Source organism: Trichechus manatus, unplaced genomic scaffold (assembly GCF_000243295.1).
Source record: "Trichechus manatus latirostris isolate Lorelei unplaced genomic scaffold, TriManLat1.0 scaffold00088, whole genome shotgun sequence".
NCBI lineage: Eukaryota > Metazoa > Chordata > Mammalia > Sirenia > Trichechidae > Trichechus > Trichechus manatus.
In genome coordinates, this window is record NW_004444024.1 from 5,082,415 (window position 1) to 5,104,274 (window position 21,860).

At 49.8% G+C, this 21,860-nt stretch overlaps 1 protein-coding gene across 2 annotated transcripts in view; it reads right to left on the reverse strand.

The window, feature by feature from the left end:
• GDPD5 (glycerophosphodiester phosphodiesterase domain containing 5) overlaps positions 1 to 19,767 on the reverse strand; it is a 61,065-nt gene extending 41,298 nt beyond the window's left edge. The window contains exons 1-2 of one of the 2 annotated variants that reach the window (XM_004381975.1): positions 19,681 to 19,767; positions 3,717 to 3,892 (exon numbers count right to left, since the gene is read on the reverse strand). In XM_004381975.1, coding sequence (XP_004382032.1) covers positions 3,717 to 3,833 — 117 coding nt within the window. In that variant the 5' untranslated portion in view covers positions 3,834 to 3,892; positions 19,681 to 19,767. Of the gene's footprint in view, positions 1 to 3,716; positions 3,893 to 19,680 lie in introns of those variants that run through there. The other variant, XM_023736489.1, reaches the window with a different exon arrangement.
• Positions 19,768 to 21,860: the final 2,093 nt, after the last annotated feature.

Below are 21,860 nucleotides of genomic sequence, written 5' to 3' on the forward strand. Positions count from 1 at the left end.
TGTCTCTGGATGGGAAGTTCCTCCAGGTGTCTGACCTATATCCCTCTTGCTACAGAGAAGCTGGTTTTGACACTGTGCTGCCTCCCACAGATACAAGGTTTTCAGGAGGCCCTGTGGGGACGGCCAGAGAACAATCTTCTGTCGTACCAAGTCCTTAATTGGCAGTATTACAAGAATGAGTCACAGACAACAACCAATTAATTATCCCCAGTTATAAAAAGCTTCACTTCCCCTTCCTCACTGGTGAGTGAGCCGGCCTCCTGCTGCCAGGCTCCTCCACTGCCGGAGCTGGGGCAGGAGAATAGTTATGCCACCTCTCTGGTCCTCCGTTTCCTATTTCCTTATTTGTCAAGTGTGTGTCCTGGGGGAAGGGGGCTGTGGGAGCAAGGGCTAGAGGAGGTTGGAATGTGTCAGGCTAGTAGGAGAGGAAGGAAGTGGGCCAGCTTGGTTGGAGAGGAGGGGGCTCCCTCCCAAGCTCTCTGCCCACCCTCCACCTGCCCCAGGATCCACTTAGGTACTTCAGGGCTAGATCTTAACCAGGGAAACACTGAGCGTTCCTAGCTCAGCATTCAAGGACACTCCTCATCTTGTCCCAAATGCTCCTGGTGCAGTGCTCTTTCTTCTCCATCAGGCAATTTCCCAAGTCTCCCCCGCCTCGCACCTCCTTTCATCTTCTTCCAGCACTGTCTCATTTAAACACACATACTTAAAACACACGTGCTCTCTCCCCCAACCTCCATCCTCCTGAAGCACATGCTACAAACCTATTACAGACTCCCTGGGTGAGGCTCCGTCATAAAATGGGGATAACAATTAACCATGCCCCACAGGGGTGTTTTACCAATTAATGGGGCAATGTCTGTAAACCATTTGGCAAGGCTCCTGGGCACACAGCAGGTACTCAATAAATGTCAACTGTTACTATTACTCTCACACTTCATTTTCCAGTGGGAGGACGAGAGTGAGATGCTTCTGAGACTCACCCACCTGTCCATCACCCCATTTCAGAGATGAAGCCCGGAGAGGCCAGGCTTCACAGAGGAGGGACTTACACACAGGCTTCTCTGAGTTGGGGCATGCAGGTGGGGTTAGAGGCAGGAGTTTCCCCCAAGAGGACCTGAAGGGAGGCAGTGGTGCTGTGGAGCATGGGCAGGGGTCCCCAGATGAGGAGGGGAAGGTGGGAGTGAGGAGAGGTACAAGGCCCACTATTAGACCCTTCTTCCCTTGCAGAGGCCTCTCTCTCCACCCTCCAAGCCCAGAAAGCTCTCCTCTCCTTACTCCAATGGTGTTCCCAGAGCTCACTCTGGGGCCTGTTTGCTCAGCAACATTTATGGAGCACCTACTATGTGCCACCCAGTCTCTGAGACACAAGACCGCTGTTCACTTCACTGAGCCAGGCAGACAGCCCCCCTCACTGTCCTCTTCCAGCTGTCTCGAGAGGAATGGGGAGAGAAGAGGAGAGAGAGAGAGAGGATGAGAGGCTGAGGCATGGAACCCAGGAAGTGGGAGGAGAAAAAGAGTGAGGTAAGGGGTTGGGGGAGGGAGGAGAGGATGCTCATCCTCTGCTGTGAGTTTCGGGGTCACCTGAGGTGAGTTCAGCCCTCTCTGCAGAGGCCCTGCCACCCAGAGCTGCTGCAAAACCCTCTCCCCTCTTCCAGCCAATCTGGCGTGCAGCATCCTGCTGCCTCCTCCAGTCTTTGCCCCAACCCTGGTGACCCTGACCTAGTACCACTCCAGCTCCCAGTCAGCTCAAACCTGGCCTTGGTCCACCACTTCCACTACCCTGGGCCCTGTGCCGGCCCCAGCCAAGAGCCATCACTTCCTGACTCCATGACTTGTGCCTGGCTGACCCAGAGCCCACCAAGGGACTTGAGACATCCTGGGCAATACATCTTCCTCCAGCATCTGCCCCGATGGCCAAGGGCTTTCTGCTTGGAAGCTCAGTCACCTTTCTCCCTTGACCTCAGCCATTTCCCCACCCCCATCCCTGCCGAGAGCACAGACGGTGTTGGACCTCCATCACCTGGGTCCAGATCCTAACTCTGTCCCTCACTAGCATCCCTGGTTTCAGTTTTCCCATCTGTGAAGTGGGGTGATGATGATATCTAGCTCACGGGTTTTTTGGGAGGAACACAGGTAAGAATTCGTGTCAGTGCTCAGCATCTGCCTTTCTGGACACAGGAAGGCCATGGCAGAGTGAGGTCCCGCTGCCTGCCCCTAGTCCCTGGGGAGGGCTTAGCTTGGAGTATAGCAGAGAGGCCAAGGAATTCTGATGTCCTCTAATCTACCCCCTCTCCCATTTCAGAGATGGAGAAACTGAGGCCAGGAATCTGGAATGACTTGTTTGAACGACTTGTTCAAATGACTGGCCGTAGCTAGCACTGTGCCAGTCACTTCATGCTCATGATCTCATGGCCTCCCCACAGCAGCTCTCCGAGGAGGTGTGTGTGTCACAAATGAGGAAATGAAAGCTCAGAGTCAACTAGGTACAAGTGGAAGAGGCACGCTTTGAACTTCAGGTCTGTTTGACTCCAGAGCCCACACCTTTTACCACTGAGGGGAAATTCCACGTCCATGTAAGAGGGAAAAGCTGAAAAATCTGGTTCCTCAGGAGCTGCGCCTGAGGTTGGAGAGACCAGGCTCAGGGAGGGACCTGCTCCATGGCCTCGGGCAGATTCTTTCCTCTGCTTTGCCCTCAGTTTGGCCATGTTGCCTCCTCTGTGCCAGGCCCTGTGCCGGCGGGGATGTGGCTGGTGTGGACCTGGTACCTGCCCTGGTGATACCTGCTTCTCCTGTATGGAGGCCACAAACCCAGTTCCTGACTCAGTATAGGGTTCTCTCCCTCACCACCACAAGCAGAGAAGGAGGATAAACAGGCTGACAACAAGCAGACAGACAAGCAGTCAAGCTTCCCTGACCTCCCCATCCAGATAGCCTGGCCAGCACGTGGCCTCTGACCTCAGCTTCCCTGTCCCCTTGGCCACTCCAGCCTGTTCTGGGGCTGGCTGAATTTGGAAGCTGACTTCTTTGTTCAGACACGCAGGAAAGAGGAGAAAAGTTGTTTTCCAGACAGCAAAGCTTTTAGATAAACATCACAGGAATTAGGTTCCTTCAGAGAAGAAACTAGATCTGCTGGCTGATAGTGCCCCAGGGACAGGAGCACAACTTGGGGTCTGGCCGGGGAGCTGGGCACTGAAGGAGGCTTTATCCATCTGAGCACCTGCTGCCAGCCCTGGCAGACCCGTAGCTCAGGTGACTGGGCCCTGGTGCCAGGCCACAGCGCTGCCAGCTCCCAGGCTCCAGGATGGCCGGGCCCACCTCCTCACCCTCTTCTCCAGCCACCTGCCTGCCTGCCTGCCTGCCTGTCTGGATCTGCCAGGACACTGAGAACTTCTGCTCACCTTGAGGTGACCCCTCCTTCCTGAAGCTCCCCTCCCTGCCCAGACCTCGGGAGCAGCCCAGGCCCCACCCTGTTGGAGGAGAATTCTCAGTGGTCTCTGAGTGCTTCATGGCTACATGCAGGACAGGTGAGCTCCTTTCTTGCCCACCTGGTCAGGTAGATTCAGGAACTTTTATGGGCCCATTTTACAGAGGCAAAAACTAAACCCAGAAGGGGCACTGACCCAGCTGAACCCACAGAGCAAACTCACGCCAGACCCTCATGCTGGCTGGGATGCCCTGGTCCCTCTGACCCTGTCCATCCCAGCGTGGCTCACCAGTGTGGTGTCATCGTGGGAGCGTTGGTAGCGCTTCCAGCGGCAGCCATAGATGCCCGTGAGGCAGGAGAGGCACAGCTGTGGCTCATAGTACTGTAGGGGCTGATGTCTCACCATGCTCGTGCCTGCGGCCCTGGCACCCGGCCCTCATGCATCCATGGAGGCCCCGGCTGGTCCTGTGGGAGGAAACACAGGGCTATGAGGCAAGGGAGGGGTGGGCAGTTGACCCTGGACACAGCAAAAGTCATTGTAGCCTAAGTCAGGGCAGGTCATCCTCTGCTCAAAGCCCCGCAGAGGCTCCTTGTCTCCCTAGGAGTCAAAGTGGTCCCCTGTCGAGGGTCCCTCAGGACCTGTCCCCTGCCCACCCACCCCTACACTCATCCCTCCCCTCCAGCCACATTGATCTCCCTGCTGTTCCTCACACTTGCCTATCACGCTGCTGTTTTCTCTGCCTGGAATGCTCTTCCCTTAGAAACTCATGTGGCTCCCTTCTTCCCTTCCTCAAGTCTTTGCTCAAATGTCCTTTCCTCAGTCAGACTTCCCCAAATCACCTTCTGTAAAACTGCAGTCCTTCCCCACACTCGCTAAGCCATTCTCAGCTTTATTTTCTCAGTCATGTTCTAAAATATCATTTACTTATTTATTTTGTTTTGTTTCTTGTTTGCCTACCCTGCTATAATGTAAGTTTCATGAAGGCAGGGATTTTTGTGTTTTATTCTCTGCTGTATCCCCAGTAGCTAGAACAGCGCCTAGCACACAGCAGACTTTCAAAATAAACATTTTTAGTAAATTATCATAAATTATCATAAAAGCTGACATGTACTGAGCATGTCAAAATATGCCAGGCACTGTGTAAATGCTTCACATTCACTGTTTCATCTCATTGTCACAAACGCCCGTAGTGGCAGGCAACGTGTATTAAACCCATTTGACAGTAGAACAAACTGCGGCTTAGAAAGAGAAAGAGGTTTTTCCTGGCCTGTGGTCACACAGCGGGGTGTGTTCACTCTGGGAATCTGCTCTGGTGCACCAAAGTATCCATTCAGGCACACAGATCACCCAACCTGATGGGGCCTGTGGGCAGCTGGTGGAGCAACAGGAGGTGTCTGGAGGGCTGAGTTGCTGTCGCCAGGAGCAGGGATGCCTAGCCTCTCTTGATACCCTGGGGACGCTTGCTGGGCGATCAGCCTTCTGGGGCCAGTGCTGGCCAAGTGTGGCCAGGTGGCCATTGGCTTGGGGCACCTCACATACCCTGAGTGTCAGGCATCATTTGACCTTTAATGTCAGGAGCCCTGGTGGTGCAATGGTTAAGTGCTTAGCTGCTAACCCAAAGGTTGGTGGCTTGAACCCACTCAGCTGCTCCGCAGAAGAAAGACCGGCCTATCTGCTCACGATCTGCTCCCATAAAGATTACAGCCTAGAAAACCCTATGGGACAGCTCTACTCTGTCACATGGGGTCGCTATAGGGTCAGAATTGACTTGATGGCACCCAACAACAACGACACCACTGTGCGGTAGTTATTATTATTACCATATCATTTTACAGGTGAGCAACCTGGGTCTCAGAGCAGAAAAATGACTTGCCTAAAGATGCACAGCTGTGTGGACTGTCAGGCCTCAACCCCTGGTCTGTGGGACTCCAGAAACTGGAAGCCATGTTCTATATCAGGCCCTGACTTGGGCAACGGAGACAACTGTGAGCAGGACAGACACCATGAGCCTCTCAGGACCCTCATGGTGAACAACCAGGTACTGACTGTGTGCCAGCCACACCCCAAGTGCTTTCCACGCATGAACTATAACAACAACCCTATAAAGAATTGTCATTTTTAACCCAAGATACCATAAAATTCACCCTTTTAAAGTGTACAATTTAGTAGTTTCTAGTATATTACAAAATTATGTAATCATCACAACTATTCAATTCCAGAACATTTTCATCATCCCAACAGAAACTCTGTATACATTAGCAGTCACTTCCCATTTCCCCCAGGTAACCACTAAGCTACTTCCTCTCTCTATGGATTTTCCTATTTTGGACATTTCATATACATGGAATCACACAATACGTTGCCTTTTGTGTCCAGCTTATTTCAATTAGCATAATGTTTTCAAGGTTCATCCATGTTGTAGTGTGTATCAGTACTTCATTCACTTTTATGGCTGAATAATATTCCATTTCAAGACTAGATCTGACACGTTGAACACTAATGACCGAAGACCAGACGACTTGTGGAATGACATCAAAGACATCATACATGAAGAAAGGAAGAGGTCATTAAAAAGACAGGAAAGAAAGAAAAGACCAAAATGGATGTCAGAAGAGACTCTGAAACTTGCTCTTGAATGTTGAGCAGCTAAAGCAAAAGGAAGAAATGATGAGGTAAAAGAACTGAACAGAAGATTTCAAAGGGTGGCTCGAGAAGACAAAGTAAAGTATTACAATGACATGTGCAAAGAGCTGGAGATAGAAAACCAAAAGGGAATAACACGCTTGGCATTTCTCAAGCTGAAAGAACTGAAGAAAAAATTCAAGCCTCAAGTTGCGATAGTGAAGGATTCTATGGGGAAAATATTAAACAACGCAGGAAGCATCTAAAGAAGGTGGAAGGAATACACAGAGCCACTATAACCAAAAAGAATTGGCAGACATTCAACCATTTCAAGAGGTAGCATATGATCAGGAACCAAAGGTACTGAAGGAAGAAGTTCAAGGTGCACTGAAGGCATTGGCAAAAAACAAGTCTCCAGGAATTGACAGAATATCAATTGAGATTTTTCAACAAACGGATGCAGTGCTGGAAGTGCTCACTCATCTATGCCAAGAAATTTGGAAGACAGCTACCTGGCCAACCAACTGGAAGAGATCCATATTTATACCTATTCCCAAGAAAGGTGATCCAACCGAATGTGGAAATTATCAAACAATATCATTAATATCACACGCAAGTAAAATTTTGCTGAAGATCGTTAAAAACGGGTGCAGCAGTATATCAACAGGAAACTGGCAGAAGTTCAGGCCAGATTCAGAAGAGGTCGTGGAACCAGGGATATCATTGCTGGTGTCAGATGGATCCTGGCTGAAAGCAGAGAATACCAGAAAGATGTTTACCTGTGTTTTATTGACTATGCAAAGGCATTCAACTCTGTGGATCATAACGAATTCCAGATAACATTGCAAAGAATGAGAACTCCAGAACACTTAACTGTGCTCATGAGGAAGCTGTACATAGATCAAGAGGCAGTTGTTCAGACAGAACAAGGGATACTGTGTGGTTTAAAGTCAGGAAAGGTGAGCGTCAGGGTTGCATCCTTTCACCATACCTATTCAATCTGTATGCTGCGCACATAATCCGAGAAGCTGGACTATATGAAGAAGAACGGGGCATCAGGATTGGAGGAAGATTCATTAACAACCTGTGTTATGCAGATGACATAACCTTGCTTGCTGAAAGTGAAGAGGACTTGAAGCACTAACTAATGAAGATCAAAGACTACAGCCTTCAGTATGGATTACACTTCAACATAAAGAAAACAAAAATCTTCACGACTGGACCAATAAGCAACATCATGATAAATGGAGAAAAGATTGAAGTTGTCAAAGATTTCATTTTACTTGGATCTGCAATCAACACCCATGAAAGCAGCAGTTGAGAAATCAAAAGACGCACTGCATTGGGCAAATTTGCTGCAAAAGACCTCTTTAAGGTGTTGAAAAGCAAAGGTGTCACCTTGAACACTAAGGTGCGCCTAACCCAAGCCATGGTATTTTCAATTGCATCATATGCATGGGAAAGCTGGACAATGAATAAGGAAGACCGAACAAGAATTGGCGCCTTTGAATTGTGGTGTTGGTGAAGAATATTAAATATACCATGGACTGCCAAAAGAATGAACAAATCTGTCTTAGAAGAAGTATAACCAGAATGCTCCTTAGAAGCAAGGATGGTGAGACTACATCTTATATACTTTGGACATGTTGTCAGGAGGGATCAGTCCCTGGAGGACATCATGCTTGGTAAAGTACAGGGTCAGTGGAAAAGAGGAAGACCCTCAAAGAGATGGATTGACACAGTGGCTGCAACAGTGGGCTCAAGCATAACAACGTTTGTGAGCATGGCGCAGGACCGGGCAGTATTTCGTTCTGTGGTATGTAGGGCCACTATGAGTCGGAATCAACTCGACAGCACCTAACAACAACAATATTCCATTGTATGGATATATTACATTTTGTTTCCCCCATTAATTAGTTGATGGACATTTGGGTTGTTTCCATTTTTTTAGCTATTCTGACTAATACTGCTACGAACATCCATGTACAAGTCTTTGTGGGGATGTGTGTTTTTATTTCTCTTGGGTATATACCTAGGAGTGGAATTGCTGGGTCATGTGGTAATTCTTTATTTAACCTTTTGAGGGACTGCCAAACCATTTTCCAAAGTGGCTACACCATTTTACTTTCCTAAAATATTCTCATTATCCTAGATGAGAAGTCTGAAGCATTGGAAAATGTATTTACTTGCTGAAGGTCACACAGTAGAATCAGAACTAATATTCAGGCAGCCTGGCTCCAGGGACCTTATTCTAAGCCAGAGCTTGGCAAATTTGTGTATGGTTTACAAGCTAAGAATAATTTTTACATTTTTAAATGGTTAGAAAAAAAAAATCAAAGGAAGAGGACTATTTTGTAACACACAAAAATTATACAAAATTCAAATTTCAGAGTCCATAAATAAAGTTTTTATTGGAATGCAGCCACGCTCATTCATTTACATATTGTCTATGGCTGCTTTCACACTACGACAGCAGAGTTGAGTAAGTTACATAGAGACCATGTGGCTTGCAAAGTCTAAAGTATTTACTCCCTGATCCTTGATAGAGAAAGTTTGCTGACCCCTGCAACCACTAAGCTCTAATGGCTTATGAGCCAGTACTCTAAGGGCAGCGTGGGATGGAGGGAGTAAAGGGAGGCTGGGGACACTTAACATGGTGCAGGGAGGTCCAGGGCACGATCCCTGGAGGCAGCCCTGAGCTGAAGTGCCTAAGAGGAACGAGCCCCTAAAAGGCCACTCTCTTAAGTGCCTCAGCAGCTGCACCAGAAAGGCAAACTGGGCTACTTCCCACCTCTTGGCCTCACCCAGGGCCTCTGCCTACAACATCCCCCTCCTCGCCCTCCACCAAATGCTAACCTCAGCACTGGGATTACAGCTTCCAGTCTAAAGAGGAGATGCATTAGGGGCTTGCCGGGAATATCGACTGACCCGGAGCCTCTTAATTGCTGGGAATCCTGTCTAGCACAGCCTCTTCCCAGTGGCTCCCTGGGGAGGAATGTGGAATATGGTACAGCTGCTCAGGGCTCTCCCAGCTGAGCCTAGGGCTCAGGGGACACTTTTGGGCTGGGGAGAGCTCTGATGGGGCTGGGAAGGCCTTGAGTACATGTAAGGGGATGCTCTTGGCTTCACTCTGCCCTACTCCGAAGGGTTGGGAAGCTTCATGTGCCCACACTCATACTCCCACATTCACAAACTTTCGGAAGGGGTAGAAGGCAGGAGTCCAAAGCAAGAGAGCCAGATATCACCCTGAATACCCCTCAGGTTGAGGCCTCCACTGTCAGGTCGCCTGCCACATCTGTCCCCACCATCCCAGGAAGGGAGGAGGCAGATGATATGTAGAAAGAACCCTGAATTCATTGTGCCTCGGCCACTGTTACAGATTGAATTATGTCCCCCCAAAATATGTGTTATAAATCCTAATCTCTATGTCTGTGGTTATAATCCCATCTGGAAATAGGTTGTCTTTGTTATGTTAATCTCTTTTTTTTTTTTTTATTGCGCTTTAGGTGAAAGTTTATAGCTCAAGTTAATTTCTCATACAAAAATTTATACACATATTGTTTTGTGACATTAGTTGCAATCCCTACAATGTGATAGCACACTCCCCCTTTCCACCCTGGGTTCTCTGTGTCCATTTTACCAGTTCCTGTCCCTTCCTACCTTCTCATCCTGCTTTTGAACAGGAGCTGCCCATTTGGTCTCGTATATCTGATTGAACTAAGAAGCACATTCCTCACATTATTTTTTGTTTTACAGCCTCTAATCTTTGTCTGAAGAGTGGGCTTCAGGAATGGTTTTGGTTCTGGGTTAACAGTGTGTCTGGGGGCCATAGTTTCAGGGGTTCCTCCAGTCTCTGTAGACCAGTAAGTCTGGTCTTTTTACATGAATTTGAGTTCTAGCCTACATTTTTCTCCTGCTCTGTCCAGGACTCTGTTGTGTTCCCTACCAGGGTGGTTATTGGTGGTAGCTGGGCACCATCTAGTTCTTCTGGTCTCAGGCTGGTGGAGTCTCTGGTTCATGTGGTCCATTAGTCCTTTGGGGAGTTAATCTCTTTTGAGATAGAAGAGAGATTAAACAAGCAATCAAAAAGCAGAGATGGAGGAAGAGAGATGCCAAGCCACATGAAGATCGCCAAGGAGGAAAAGCTCAGAAGAGACAAAGACCTTCCTCCATAGCCAACGGGGACAGAAAGCCTTCCCCTAGAGCCGGCACCCTGAATTTGAACTTCTAACCTCCTAAACTGTGAGAAAATAAATTTGTTTGTTAAAGCCATTCACTTGTGGTATTTCTGTTACAGCAGTGCTAGATAACTAAGATAGCCACTCACTAGCTTTGTGGCTGGAGTCACTTACAGCCCTTCTCTGAGCCTCAGTTTCTGAACCTGTAAAGTGGGGTAATAGCCCTTGCCTTGACTTCTGCAGGAGACCAGATGAGGTGGGGGTGGGGAATAAGGGGCGTGGCACTGCCATGACTGAGGGACAGCAGGTGGACATTCTGCCAGCAGGAGAATCCACGCCTGGTTTCCTCTGCCGTCACATTTCCTTTCCCAGGATTCTACTGACCCTAGAATTGACTCCCACGTGTCCTCTGCCCTACCCTCCCACCCCCATGACTAAGTATTACAACACCCCCAGGAATGGAAATTCCATTTCATATTCACAAAAGGGGGAAGTAGAACTGTGTGTGCATCACACCTTGACCCAGCCCAGGACTCAGATTATTCTAGATCTTGGAATCTCCTCTCCCCCAAGTAAATTTTTATACTGTCATACTGTCAGGACACCTTTGGGAGGTGGACCTCTTCTCTTTCCTCTGCATGTTCTCCTGGAGCCGTCTCGTCCACTCCCACGGCTTTGGTTACCAGGTGCTGCTAAAGCCACCCAATCACCACCTCTCAGTTGAGACGGCAGCAGCTCCTGGCTGTCTCCCAGGGGTGTCATTAGACCCCACAGACCAGCATGGCTACACTGACCTCCTTGACTCCTTGACATTTGCTCACCATCCCCTCAGCCACTCCCTTGGTCCAGACCTTAGGGCTCACCTGGACAGGAAATCCTCTCTGGCCTCCCATATAAGCTCCCACCTGCAGTGAGAGTGAGCTTTTTAAAATGCAAATGAGCAGGATCTGGCCCCTATAACTCCTCTAGCCTCAGCTTTCCAGTACTTGCTGTCCCTTTAGCTAGTTAAAACCACCCTATCCAGTGGTTAAAGTGTTTGACTACTAACTGAAAGACTGGCAGTTTGAGACCACCAGCTGCTCCACGGGAGAAAGTTATGGCAGTCCGCTCCTGAAAAGATTACAGCCTAGAAAAACCTACAGGGCGCTTTTACTCTGTCACATGGGGTTGCTATGAGTCGAAAACCAACTCAACGGTATCAAACAACAATAATCCTTCAAGTCTCAGCTAAGATATAACCTCCTCCAGGAAGCCTCCTTTGAGTGCCCAGGTTTGGTTAGAGGTCTCCCCAGTCTCCCACAGGACTACATGTCCCTCCTTTTTGCCTGGGCACCCTCTGTGAGCACAGTTAACATGCCTATCTCCACCACGGGACTGGGCCTGGGAGTGACCTCCATGACCTCGGTGACCAGCACAGGGCAGGTTTCCCAGGCCATACTTTAGAGGCTGGAAGTTCTACTAAGAGAGGTATGCTGCTCAGATGCTGGGCAGTCAGGACAAGCTGTAGGAGACCAGGCTCTCCCCACTCTTCCCCCACCAGCCCATTACCCTCCCCTTCCTCCTGGGACTAACAGCATTACTGGGGATCAGTGATTTCTCCAACCTACCTCCCAGGGCGGTTGATAACAGCCAAGGTCCTGAAAAATGCCCTGCCCAGAGTCCCTGCTGGCTCTGGGACAACAAAAGCCTTCACTTCAGAGCCTGGTGTTTAAGGCCCCTCCCCAACCCAAAGTCCTGTTTTCTGTCAGAATTCCTGGCCCTTGCCCAGAACTTCCACAGCCTCCTGTTTGCACAGGGAAGGCTCTTCCAAGAGTCTGCACCTGAGGTGGAGGGAGCATCTGCTGAGGAGTGGAAGCAGGATGTGGGAGATGAGCCCACACCTCCTGGGGTGCTCCCATCCTGATAGCTTCCCTGCTTCTCCTCCGTCCCATGATCTGTCACCAGGCTGCCAGGCTCTCACAGACCACCCTGTCTCTGGGTGGGTTTGAACCAACCTTTTGGCTAATAGTTGAGTGATTAACTGTTTATGCCACCACGAAATACCATATATCGTAAGATTGTATTTATATGAAATGTCCAAAATAGTTAAATCCATAGAGACAGAAAGTAATTAGTGGTTGCCTAGAGCCCTGGAGGCACAGTGGCTAAGAGCTACAGCTGCTAAGCAAAAGGGCAGCAGTTTGAATCTACCAGCTGCTCCTTGGAAACCCTATGGGGGAGTTCTACTCTGTCCTATAGGATCACTATGAGTTGGACTCAACTTGATGGCAGTGGGGTTGGTTTGGTTTTTTAGGCCTGGGGAGGTTGGGGAGAAAAGGGGAGTGACTGCTAATGGGCACAGGTTTCTTTTTGAGGTGATGAAAATGTTCTAAAATTGAATGTAGTAATGGCTGTACAACTACGTGAATATACTAAAAACCACTGAGTTCTGCACATTAAATGAGTAAATTGTATGGTATGCAAATTTTATTTCAATAAGGCTGTTATTAAAAAAAAAAAAAGTACCCAGGTCTGGAAGTTAGTTGAAGATTATCTGCACTGGTTGTGGAGGTGCTGTGGCCAGGAATGGCTGTACTCAGAGCGGACAATGGCCTGTGGACCTTGGCTGTGCCTGGGCCTACTCCATTCCTGCCCAAGCCTGGTTCTCCAGGGCCCTCAGCTTCTAGGAACCACCCCCATTCCCTTCCGCAGATCTCCTCTGCTCAAGCTAACCTGAATTGTTTTTGTTGTTTGCAACCAAAAACCTTGACTGCTACAAGGATATTGTTTGTCCTGTTTTCACTGTGTCCCCGGTTCTTGGCAGGTTGTAAGCACTCAATAAATGTGTTCAGCTAACGGATGAATGAACATATGTATAGTGTTATCACTATTAATTGCAGTAGTTACTATTGTTGTGCTACCACTTGCTTCTTGGGTACCATGCTGAGCATTGTTCATATATTATCTCCCGATGACAACCTTCTGAAGCAAAGATCAATAGTTTTATTTTAAAGATGAAAAAATATGGGTCCAAGAGGTTAAACGACTCACCAAGGCCAAAAAGCTAATTGTGGAGGAGTCAGGATTTGAACCCAGGGCTGCTGACTCTAAAGCTGAGTCTTTCCGTGGCACCAGCCCCAGAAGGGAGGGTCTGCCAGCATTTCATCGTCTACCATGCCTGTGCCAGACCCAGCATCTGCCTAACTGCAAACTGCACCTCAAAGGGCCAAGCTCAGTATTTTAGTTAGCACTAGGGCAGCGGGGGCAGGGAATGAGGCCAGGAACCTGGGGGAGGGAAAGGAAAAAACCCCAACAGGTGTGGGGCTGGGGGAGGCGGAGTCCTGACTATTCCTTTCCAGCAGCCTGCCAGGGCCCCAGGAGACAGGCAGGGCACGTGTGCAGTAGGAGGAAAGCGCCACCTTCTCCTTGGCCATGGCCACCCTCACTGATGGCCTGAGGCTGAGCTCAGCCACCAGCAGGCTGGGTGACCTCCACAAGCCTCTGGCCTTGGCTTTCCCATTTGTATCATGGGAGGGTTGAACATTGGATGATCTCCAAGGGCCTTCCCAGCATTCAACTTCTAAAACCCTTTAACTACTTGCTCTCTCCCCATCCCCAGGCAGAAAGCAGAGATGAGGCTGCTTAAGGAGGATGGAAGAACAAATCCCACAGTCCTCCCTGGTCTGACTGAGGAAAAGTCCCTGTATTTCCAGGGCTGGGAGCCCTGAACCCTCACTGGCTCACTGTGTGACCTTGGGCAAGTCCCTGGCCTTCTCTTTTTGGCTCCAGTTTTCAACTGGGATTAGCATAACCAACTGTCCTGTTTGCTCAGGACTGTGGACTATCAGTGCTAAAAGAAGGACAGCCCCAGGTAAACTAGTATGTTAGTCACCTTCCAGGACCCTGTTCATAACAAAGATGAGAGCTGCAAAAAGGCCTGCAACAAAGCTAGACACCTGGGTCATCCTGATCCCCAGGCCAGGGTTCTGCCCCTGCCCAGGTACCCCCACTATCTTTGATATAGACCAAGGTGCAGGCATTCCATGGCCTGGATAACTCACAAACACTGAGAACCCCAAACTTCATTAGTATAAAACCCAAGGTGTGGAAGGCACAGGGCCATGACAACCTCCTACAGTGCTCAGGGAATATGTTAAAGCTTGGCCAAGGCCTGCCGGTGGTCCCATCTCACTGCTTCCCTGTCTCCTGCTCCCAGTCCAGGTGTGCCTGGGAAACCACTTTGGCTCTGGAGCCCTTCTGCCTATCCTCACTGTTTCTCAAAGTCCAAACCTCTCACCCAGGCATCAAGGCCTGGTAAATTCCTACTCATCTTTCAGGGCTCAGAAAGGGTAGCCCTCCTCCAGGAAGCCCTCCTCGACTGAGTCAGGCTCTCTTCTGGATCCCACACACCTGCGCTTCCTCAGGTCCCAGCACTAATCACCATGTGGAGGCTTCTGGGAAAGGACAGGCTCTAAGCAGAATTCAGAAATAAGGAATGATTTGTACTCCTACAAAGGGCATTCGAGGTCGGGGGCAGGAGAGGCAAACCCTGGGCATCAGGAAGAGGGAGTGAGCAGGGCCTCTCCCAGGGTGGGAGCATCCCCAGGCTCCAGTTTAAAACTTAGCCAGCAAGTTAAGTCTCAGTTAAGGTTCTATTCGGTGGTGGGGTATGTAGCCAACCTTCCCCCCGCTCCTGGGGCCCAGGGGCACTAGTGCATCCCACAACCAGCTTACCAGCTGGGCCTTTTCCCAAAATAAAGCAATGAAACCCAAACCTATAAAACAAATCTCTGGGGCCAGGGCTGGGGCTAGATGTAGGGGGACAAGGGCTGATTCTGGGACCTCCCACTCCCTGGGGTTTGTGAAAAACCTGGAGAAATGTGGGATCAACCAACCTCAGGCCCTCCACTGCATGCCAGCCTTCCACAGTCAGCTTTTAGAGAGTGCTCACAGGTTTAATACAGTTTCTGTTGCGTCATTAGACAGTTTGAATTGAAAGATTTAGATTGCCATCATCTCACTGTGCGACCTTGGGCAAGTCGCTCCACCTCTCTGGGCCTCAGAGAAAGCCCTACATTCTAATGAAATCAGAGGACCTAGGGCAGACAAAAAGAAGCCCTGGTGGTGCAACAGTCAAGGACTCAGCTGCTAACCCAAAGGTTGGCAGTTCAAACCCACACAGCAGCTCTGTAGGAGAAAGACCTGGTGATCTGCTTCTATAAAGATTACAGCCAAGAAAACCGTATGGGACAGTTCCAGTCTGTCACATGAGGTTGTTATGAGTCAGAATCAACTCGAAGGCACCCAACAACAACAACAACAGGGCAGGAAGGAAGTCTTCATAGCTGAGGCAGCTGCCAGTGGAGAGAGGCTGAGGGAGGAGATGCCAGGTGGAGGCCTCAGAGGTAAAAAGACCAGGTGGGCCAGAACTCCCCTATCCCACCACCATGCCTGCCCACTCTTTGGGGAAAAGACGCACAGTGGCTGAGGCTGGGGCTCAGCCGGAGTCCTCAAAGAATCAATCATACCCTAATTAGGGCCATTATTAATCTCTTTACACGGTGATGCCGGGCTTCCTGTTTACCCAATACTTTTTTCCCAAGAGCCCTCTGATTGCTCTCCCTCCAGAGACCAGGCTGGCAAAGCCCACGGTCAAGGAGAGCAGAACCTCCCTGACAGGCCAGCATCACCCAGCCGGTGGGCTCTCCAGCTCTTTGGACCCTCTTGGCTGCTTCTCCCAGTGAAAGGGCTACTCCCTCCCCTGCACTGCAGCCTGCCGGTGGTGCCATCTGTCCCAGATCTGAGGCTCTTGAGTTCATTCAGTAAATGTTTAAGGAGCCTCCACTCTGTGCCAGGCACTGCGTGGGGCTGTGAGGGATTCGCAGAGAGTCAGACACAACCTCCCTTTCCAGAAGACAACCTAATTGCCGCAATGGCAGCTACAACAATGGTGGCAACATGCACATGCTTTACGGGTTACAAAGAGCCTCCACATGCATCATCTCACTGCGGCATCACTCCAACTGTGCGGATAAGTACCAAGACCCCCATTTTACAGATGAGGAGGCTGAGGTTGGTGGAGGTCAGAATTTGCCCAGCCCCTGGCTGAGAACCAGGTGTCCTCACTGTCCATCCTGGCTCTTCTGCTGGCCTGCTCCTCAGTTAAGGCCCCTGGGGGACAGACCTGCATATTTGGGACACCTTTGGGGCCACAGGCTGCACAGGAGCCAGGCTCAGGGCCCTGCCCAGGGGATGGGTTCTCTTGGCACAGAAAGAACATCTCCTTCCCAGGTCAGGGCCACCAGCTTGGGCTGAGTAGTCACCAAGACAGCAGAGCTTAGCATCTCACAACTCAAAATCTCAGGCTGTAACCTCCTTAAACCAGAGTCTCAGAAAATCACCTCACCCAAGACTCATGCAATCATGGAAGCCCGGAACAACACAACTAGGGTCTTAGAACTATCTAATCCCTAGATTTCAGACTACTGAGGTCATAAAATGTCAGCACCTGGAAAGACCTGGAGATATTCCATCCAGCCTCCCTTTCCACTCAGGCATTCGCTTGCATAGCCTCTTACTGTTCCCCAGCTGAGCCTCTTGCACAGGCTTGTATACTCCCAGTGACCAGGCCCTCCCTCCTTAACTCCAGGGCCCTTTAAGCAGCCAGGACTGCAGGAAGGACATCCTGAGAGGAACTGCGCACCCCCTGCCCTCACCCACCTCCCCCCCTGGCCCGGATGGGTTCTCCCAGGAGCAGAAAGCAGATACCCCGAAGGCCTCTGGCTGTACCTGAAGGGCTGGCATGGGGGCCTGGTGAGGGGAAGAGACTCTTACCCTCAGTTGACATAATGTTCCCGTCCTAGGACCCCAGTGATTCAGTCACCAGGGACCAGAGTGGCTTTTTCCAATGCCTCTCCCTAGGTCCCAGGGAAGGGGGGCCTCCCACGTGGAAGGAGAAGGAGGAGCCCAAGGAGGAAGAGCAGGAGGAGGAGGAAACTGAGTCTGGCAGAGACTTGTGCTGAGCAAACTTGTCTCGGCCCAGTTTTTACCCCCTGAGGGAATGGGGACTGATGATTTATTTTATTTATTTATGTAAAATAGCGGAGTTATTATACAAACAGGCTTCCCCAGCAGGCCCTGGGGATGGGAAGAGAAACAAGTCCTACCATTTAAGGAATCGTCTCTTTCTTCCTTCCCCTTACACCTACCTCTCTAGCCTCACATCTGCCTGCTCCAAGCACACCACCCTACTCAGCTTTCCCACCTCCCTGCCTTTGCTCATTTAGGGCCTTCTGCCAGGAAAGCCCATCCACCCCCACCCACCCATCCAAATCCTGTCTATCTTAACAAATGCACCCTGTGCAAGCTTGGTCTGATTCTCCCTTAGAAGCCTCCTCCCTTTGTGCTCACATCATCTGGCAGAACTCTCAGACGTGATCACAGGCCTCTGTGCACCGTAATTATCTGCTTCCGTGGCTGCCTGCCCCTAGACAGTGAGCAGCCCCAGGTTGAGACTTCTGATTTACCTAGCCCAGTTTTACCAGAGACCCACAGCATCTGTGGCCCTGCAGTGGGTGATGGGGACAAGAGATGCCCCAGATCCTGTCCCTACTCAAGTAGTCACTGTGTAGGGGACCGAAAGATACAGCCCTGTGTTCCTCATACTGGGCCTGGCACCAAGGAAGTACTCATTTATTTGTCAGTCAGAGTTCCTGGGGGGTGCAAAGGGTTAAGTGCTCTACTAACCAAAATGTGGGTGGCTCGACCCCACCCAGGGGCACCTTGGAAGAAAGGCCTGGTGATCCACCTTTGAAAAATCAGCCACTGAAAATCCTATGGAACACAGTTCTACCTTGACACACATGGAGTTGCCATGAGTCAGAATTGACTCGATGGCAACTGGTTTGTTTTGGTAAAGCTGGTCACGGGGTTGCCATAGTCAGAATCAACTGTATGACAACTGGTTTAATTTTTTGTTGTTGTTGTTGTTTGCTTGTTTTTAAAGCTGACTAAGTGCAGGAAGGAAGGAAAGAAGAAACCAATCACAGCATCTTAAACCACACAACAGCATCGTTACTTCTGAGCCTGGCTCGGTTTTGCCACTCAAGTTGAATATTACCCTTTTCCCAATTTACAGAAAAAATTAAGTTACTGAAAAAAAAGCTTCCCATAAATTTGTCTTACACCTCCGTGTCTGTTGGCACTTTTCCATACCAGAACTAGTGTGAGATGACCTCAGCTTTAGCACAGAATACCGATTTCATCACCATCATTTACATTCTCTCTTCGTGGTGTTGTACAGACAGCAGTCCCTCTGCTCCCCAGCAAGCCTGGGAACCTGGGGCCTGAACTTTTCTTCCTCTTTTTCAGATTTCCAGGCTCCCCTTTAGGGACCAGAGAAAACCGCCTTGGTTGAATGCTGAGGAAGAAAGTTGTGCTCCAGAAGTTGGCTGGCCCAGCACACCTAGAAGGTTCATGCCAATTCCATGATTCAAAGGCCTCCAATTCCACCATTTGTCATGTATTCCTTTAGCTGAAATATCACCTTCTCTAGGCTTTTCTCTTAAAATACTAATCACCCCCTTGGAAATCGAGAAAACTTAGTTTAATACTTGGCTCATATGCATGTGAAAGCTGGACAATGACTAAGAAAGATCAAAAAAGAACTGATGTATTTGAATTATGGTGTTGGTGAAGAACATTGAATACGCCACGGCCCGCCAGAAGAACAAACAAGTCTGTCTTGGAAGAAGTACGGCCAGAGTGCTCCTTGGAAATGAGGACGGTGAGACTTCATCTCACGTACTCTGGACATGTTATCAAGAGGGACCAGTCCCTGGAGAAGGACATCATGCTTGGTAGAGGGTCAGCAAAAAGAGGAATACCCTCGACGAGACGCATTGACACAGTGGCTACAACAATGGGCTCAAACATAGCAACAACTGTGAGGATGGCGCAGGACCAGTGTTCCGTTCCGTTGTGCATATAGGATCGCTATGAGTCGGAAACAACTCAACAGCCACTAACAAAAACTAAGACGGTGTAAATCACAGTGGTTAATAGTGTGCACTGAGAGTTAGCCTGCCTGGGTTAGAAACTCACCTCTGCCTCCACTTACTTAACTGAGAAGGTTTCTTAATGCCTCTATCCCTCAGTTTCCTCATCTATAAAGTGGGAATAACAGCACCACTTCGCCTGCTATGAGGATTAAATGAGCTCATACACATAAGGTGCTTAGATAAGTATCGGACACACTGCTAAGCAAGAGAAGCTCTACTCAGAGCCTCAGGGTTGTTTTTTTTTTTTTGTCCATAAAATGGGATAACAATCCCTGTTCCCCTGCATTTTTTCACTAACTGTAGAGTGCTGTCCCCATGGGAGAGGCTGGCATTGTTTTAGAACCCAATGGGCGGCTCTCTGCAGTCTGTCTCTAACTCCTTTCTCCCTCTCTCCTTTTTTCCTTTTTTCTTTACCTGGAAGAAGATACCAGTGGCTGTGAGCTGGGCTCCCAGGGGTGTCCTGTCCACAGAGGCAGTGACGTCACTTCACTGGGAGAGCTGAGGGGACAAGGGGACAAATCCAGTCACATCAGTCGTCAGTCCACCCTGCCTTCTATGCACCCACCAGACCCTTAGTGAGCACCTGCTGTATGCCCACCGTGTGCTGGGTGTGGAGCCCAGGGATGGGTTGCACCTAGTCCTGCCCTGGGGGAGCCCCTTAGCTGGTAGGTGAGCCAAGTAGACACCTGGGAGCCAATCCTGGCCATGAGCCCCAGCACGCGCAATCCCCAAGTCCACACAAGCTGCCCACAAACCAGCCCCAAACCCAAACCCAGTTCAACCTGCTCTCTGAATCACTCTTGCTCCCCTCCAGGACCCATGGGAAGTGGTCCAAGGCCCAGCCACCCTGGAGCTAAACCTGGGGCTGTACCTGGCTCCTGGGGGGTAGAGGCCCTTTCATGCTGCCCAGCGACCTGCTTCTCTGGAGGTAGCCGCCAAAGCAGCTGTTCCTCTAAAGCAGCCGCCGAGGGAGGGCCAGTAGGCTGGAGGCGGGATCTGGGGCACCACAATTATGTGTCTGAGTTCTGACTCACGCACCGCCTCCTCCATCACCAGCTCCTACAGCCAGCAGGGCAGCCCCCTGCCAGGGAACTGGAGGAGAGATGGCAGTGACAGGCCATGGTACCAGCAGACCCAGGCCTCCAGGTCAGCACTGCAGGCTTCAGAGGATGCTGTCACATTGCCTATGCTGGGGACACTGAGGCTGCCAGGGCCAGGAGTCCGTCCACATCACCCAGAGTCAGAGGCAGAGCCAGGCCTGGGTCCCAGGCTTCCTGGGCCTTGCAGACCGGGGGCAGTGCCCTCCCCAGGGACCATGCCTGCATGAGAACGCTTCCCCACAACCAATCGGACCCTGGAGCCACACCCCAGTGAGAAATATACAACCAAGACTCACACCAGAGGTAGACAGAGCTGGGCTCAGAGACAGCTTGGAGAAGACATCCAGCCACTGAGGGACAGGCACCTGGGCACCCCCAGCCCTGCCTATTTCTGCCTACAATTCAGTGCCCTGAATGCACTACACTTTACAGTTTACAAAACATACTTATTTCCTTTATCTCCCACAATGCTCTTAAGTGACAGAGGGAATATAAATAGACTAGAACTTCTCAAACTTTAATGTGCACACAAATCACAAGGGGAGCTTGTTAAAATGCAGCCTGACTCAGTAGGTTCAGGATGGGGCCTGAGATTCTGCATTTCTAACAAGCTCCCAGGGGATGCTGATGCTGCAGGTCCATAGACTACAGTTTGAATAGCGAGGGCATAGTAGGTAAGAGCATGGGCGCTAGAGTCAATTTGCCTGAGTTAGAATCTTGGCTGTTATTTACTGTGTGATCTTGGGCACATTACTTAACCTCTCTGTGCCTCAATCTCCCTATGTATACCAAAAAAAAAAAAAAACCCGTCGCCATGGAGTGGATTCTGACTCATAGCGACCCTACAGGACAGAGTAGATAGAACTGCCCCATAGGGTTTCCAAGCAACAGCTGGTGGATTCGAACTGCAACTTTTTGGTTAGCAGTGGAGCTCTTAACCACTGCAACCTACCCCAGGGGATTAAATTAGTTAACATAGTTAACATATGTAAAACACTGAAAGTGATTATTATTATTATTTGTTCAAATTTTAAAATGGAGGTTCTGATGAAGTATGATACATGCTACCTGAAGGACCTTGAAAACATTATGCTAAGTGAAAGAAGTCAGTCACAAAAGACCTGTGTGTTATGACTCCATTCATATGAAATATCCAAAACAGGGAAATCTACAGAGAAAGATTAGTAGTTGCCTAGGGCAGGTGGAGGTGGGGAGCCCTGGTGGCACAGTGGTTAAGAGCTCAGCTGCTAACCAAAAGGCCAACAGATCGAATTCACCAGGTGCTCCTTGGAAACATATTGGGGCAGTTCTACTCTGTCCTATGAGATCACTATGACTCCACGGCAATGGGTATAATGAGGCGGGCGGGGGTGGGGGTGCAGGTGGGTGAGGGACCTAGGGAGATGAGAGGTAGGGGGATGATAGCTAAAGTAAATAGGGCTTCTTTTGGGGGTGATGAAAATGTTCTAAACTCAACCGTGGTGATGGTTGCAG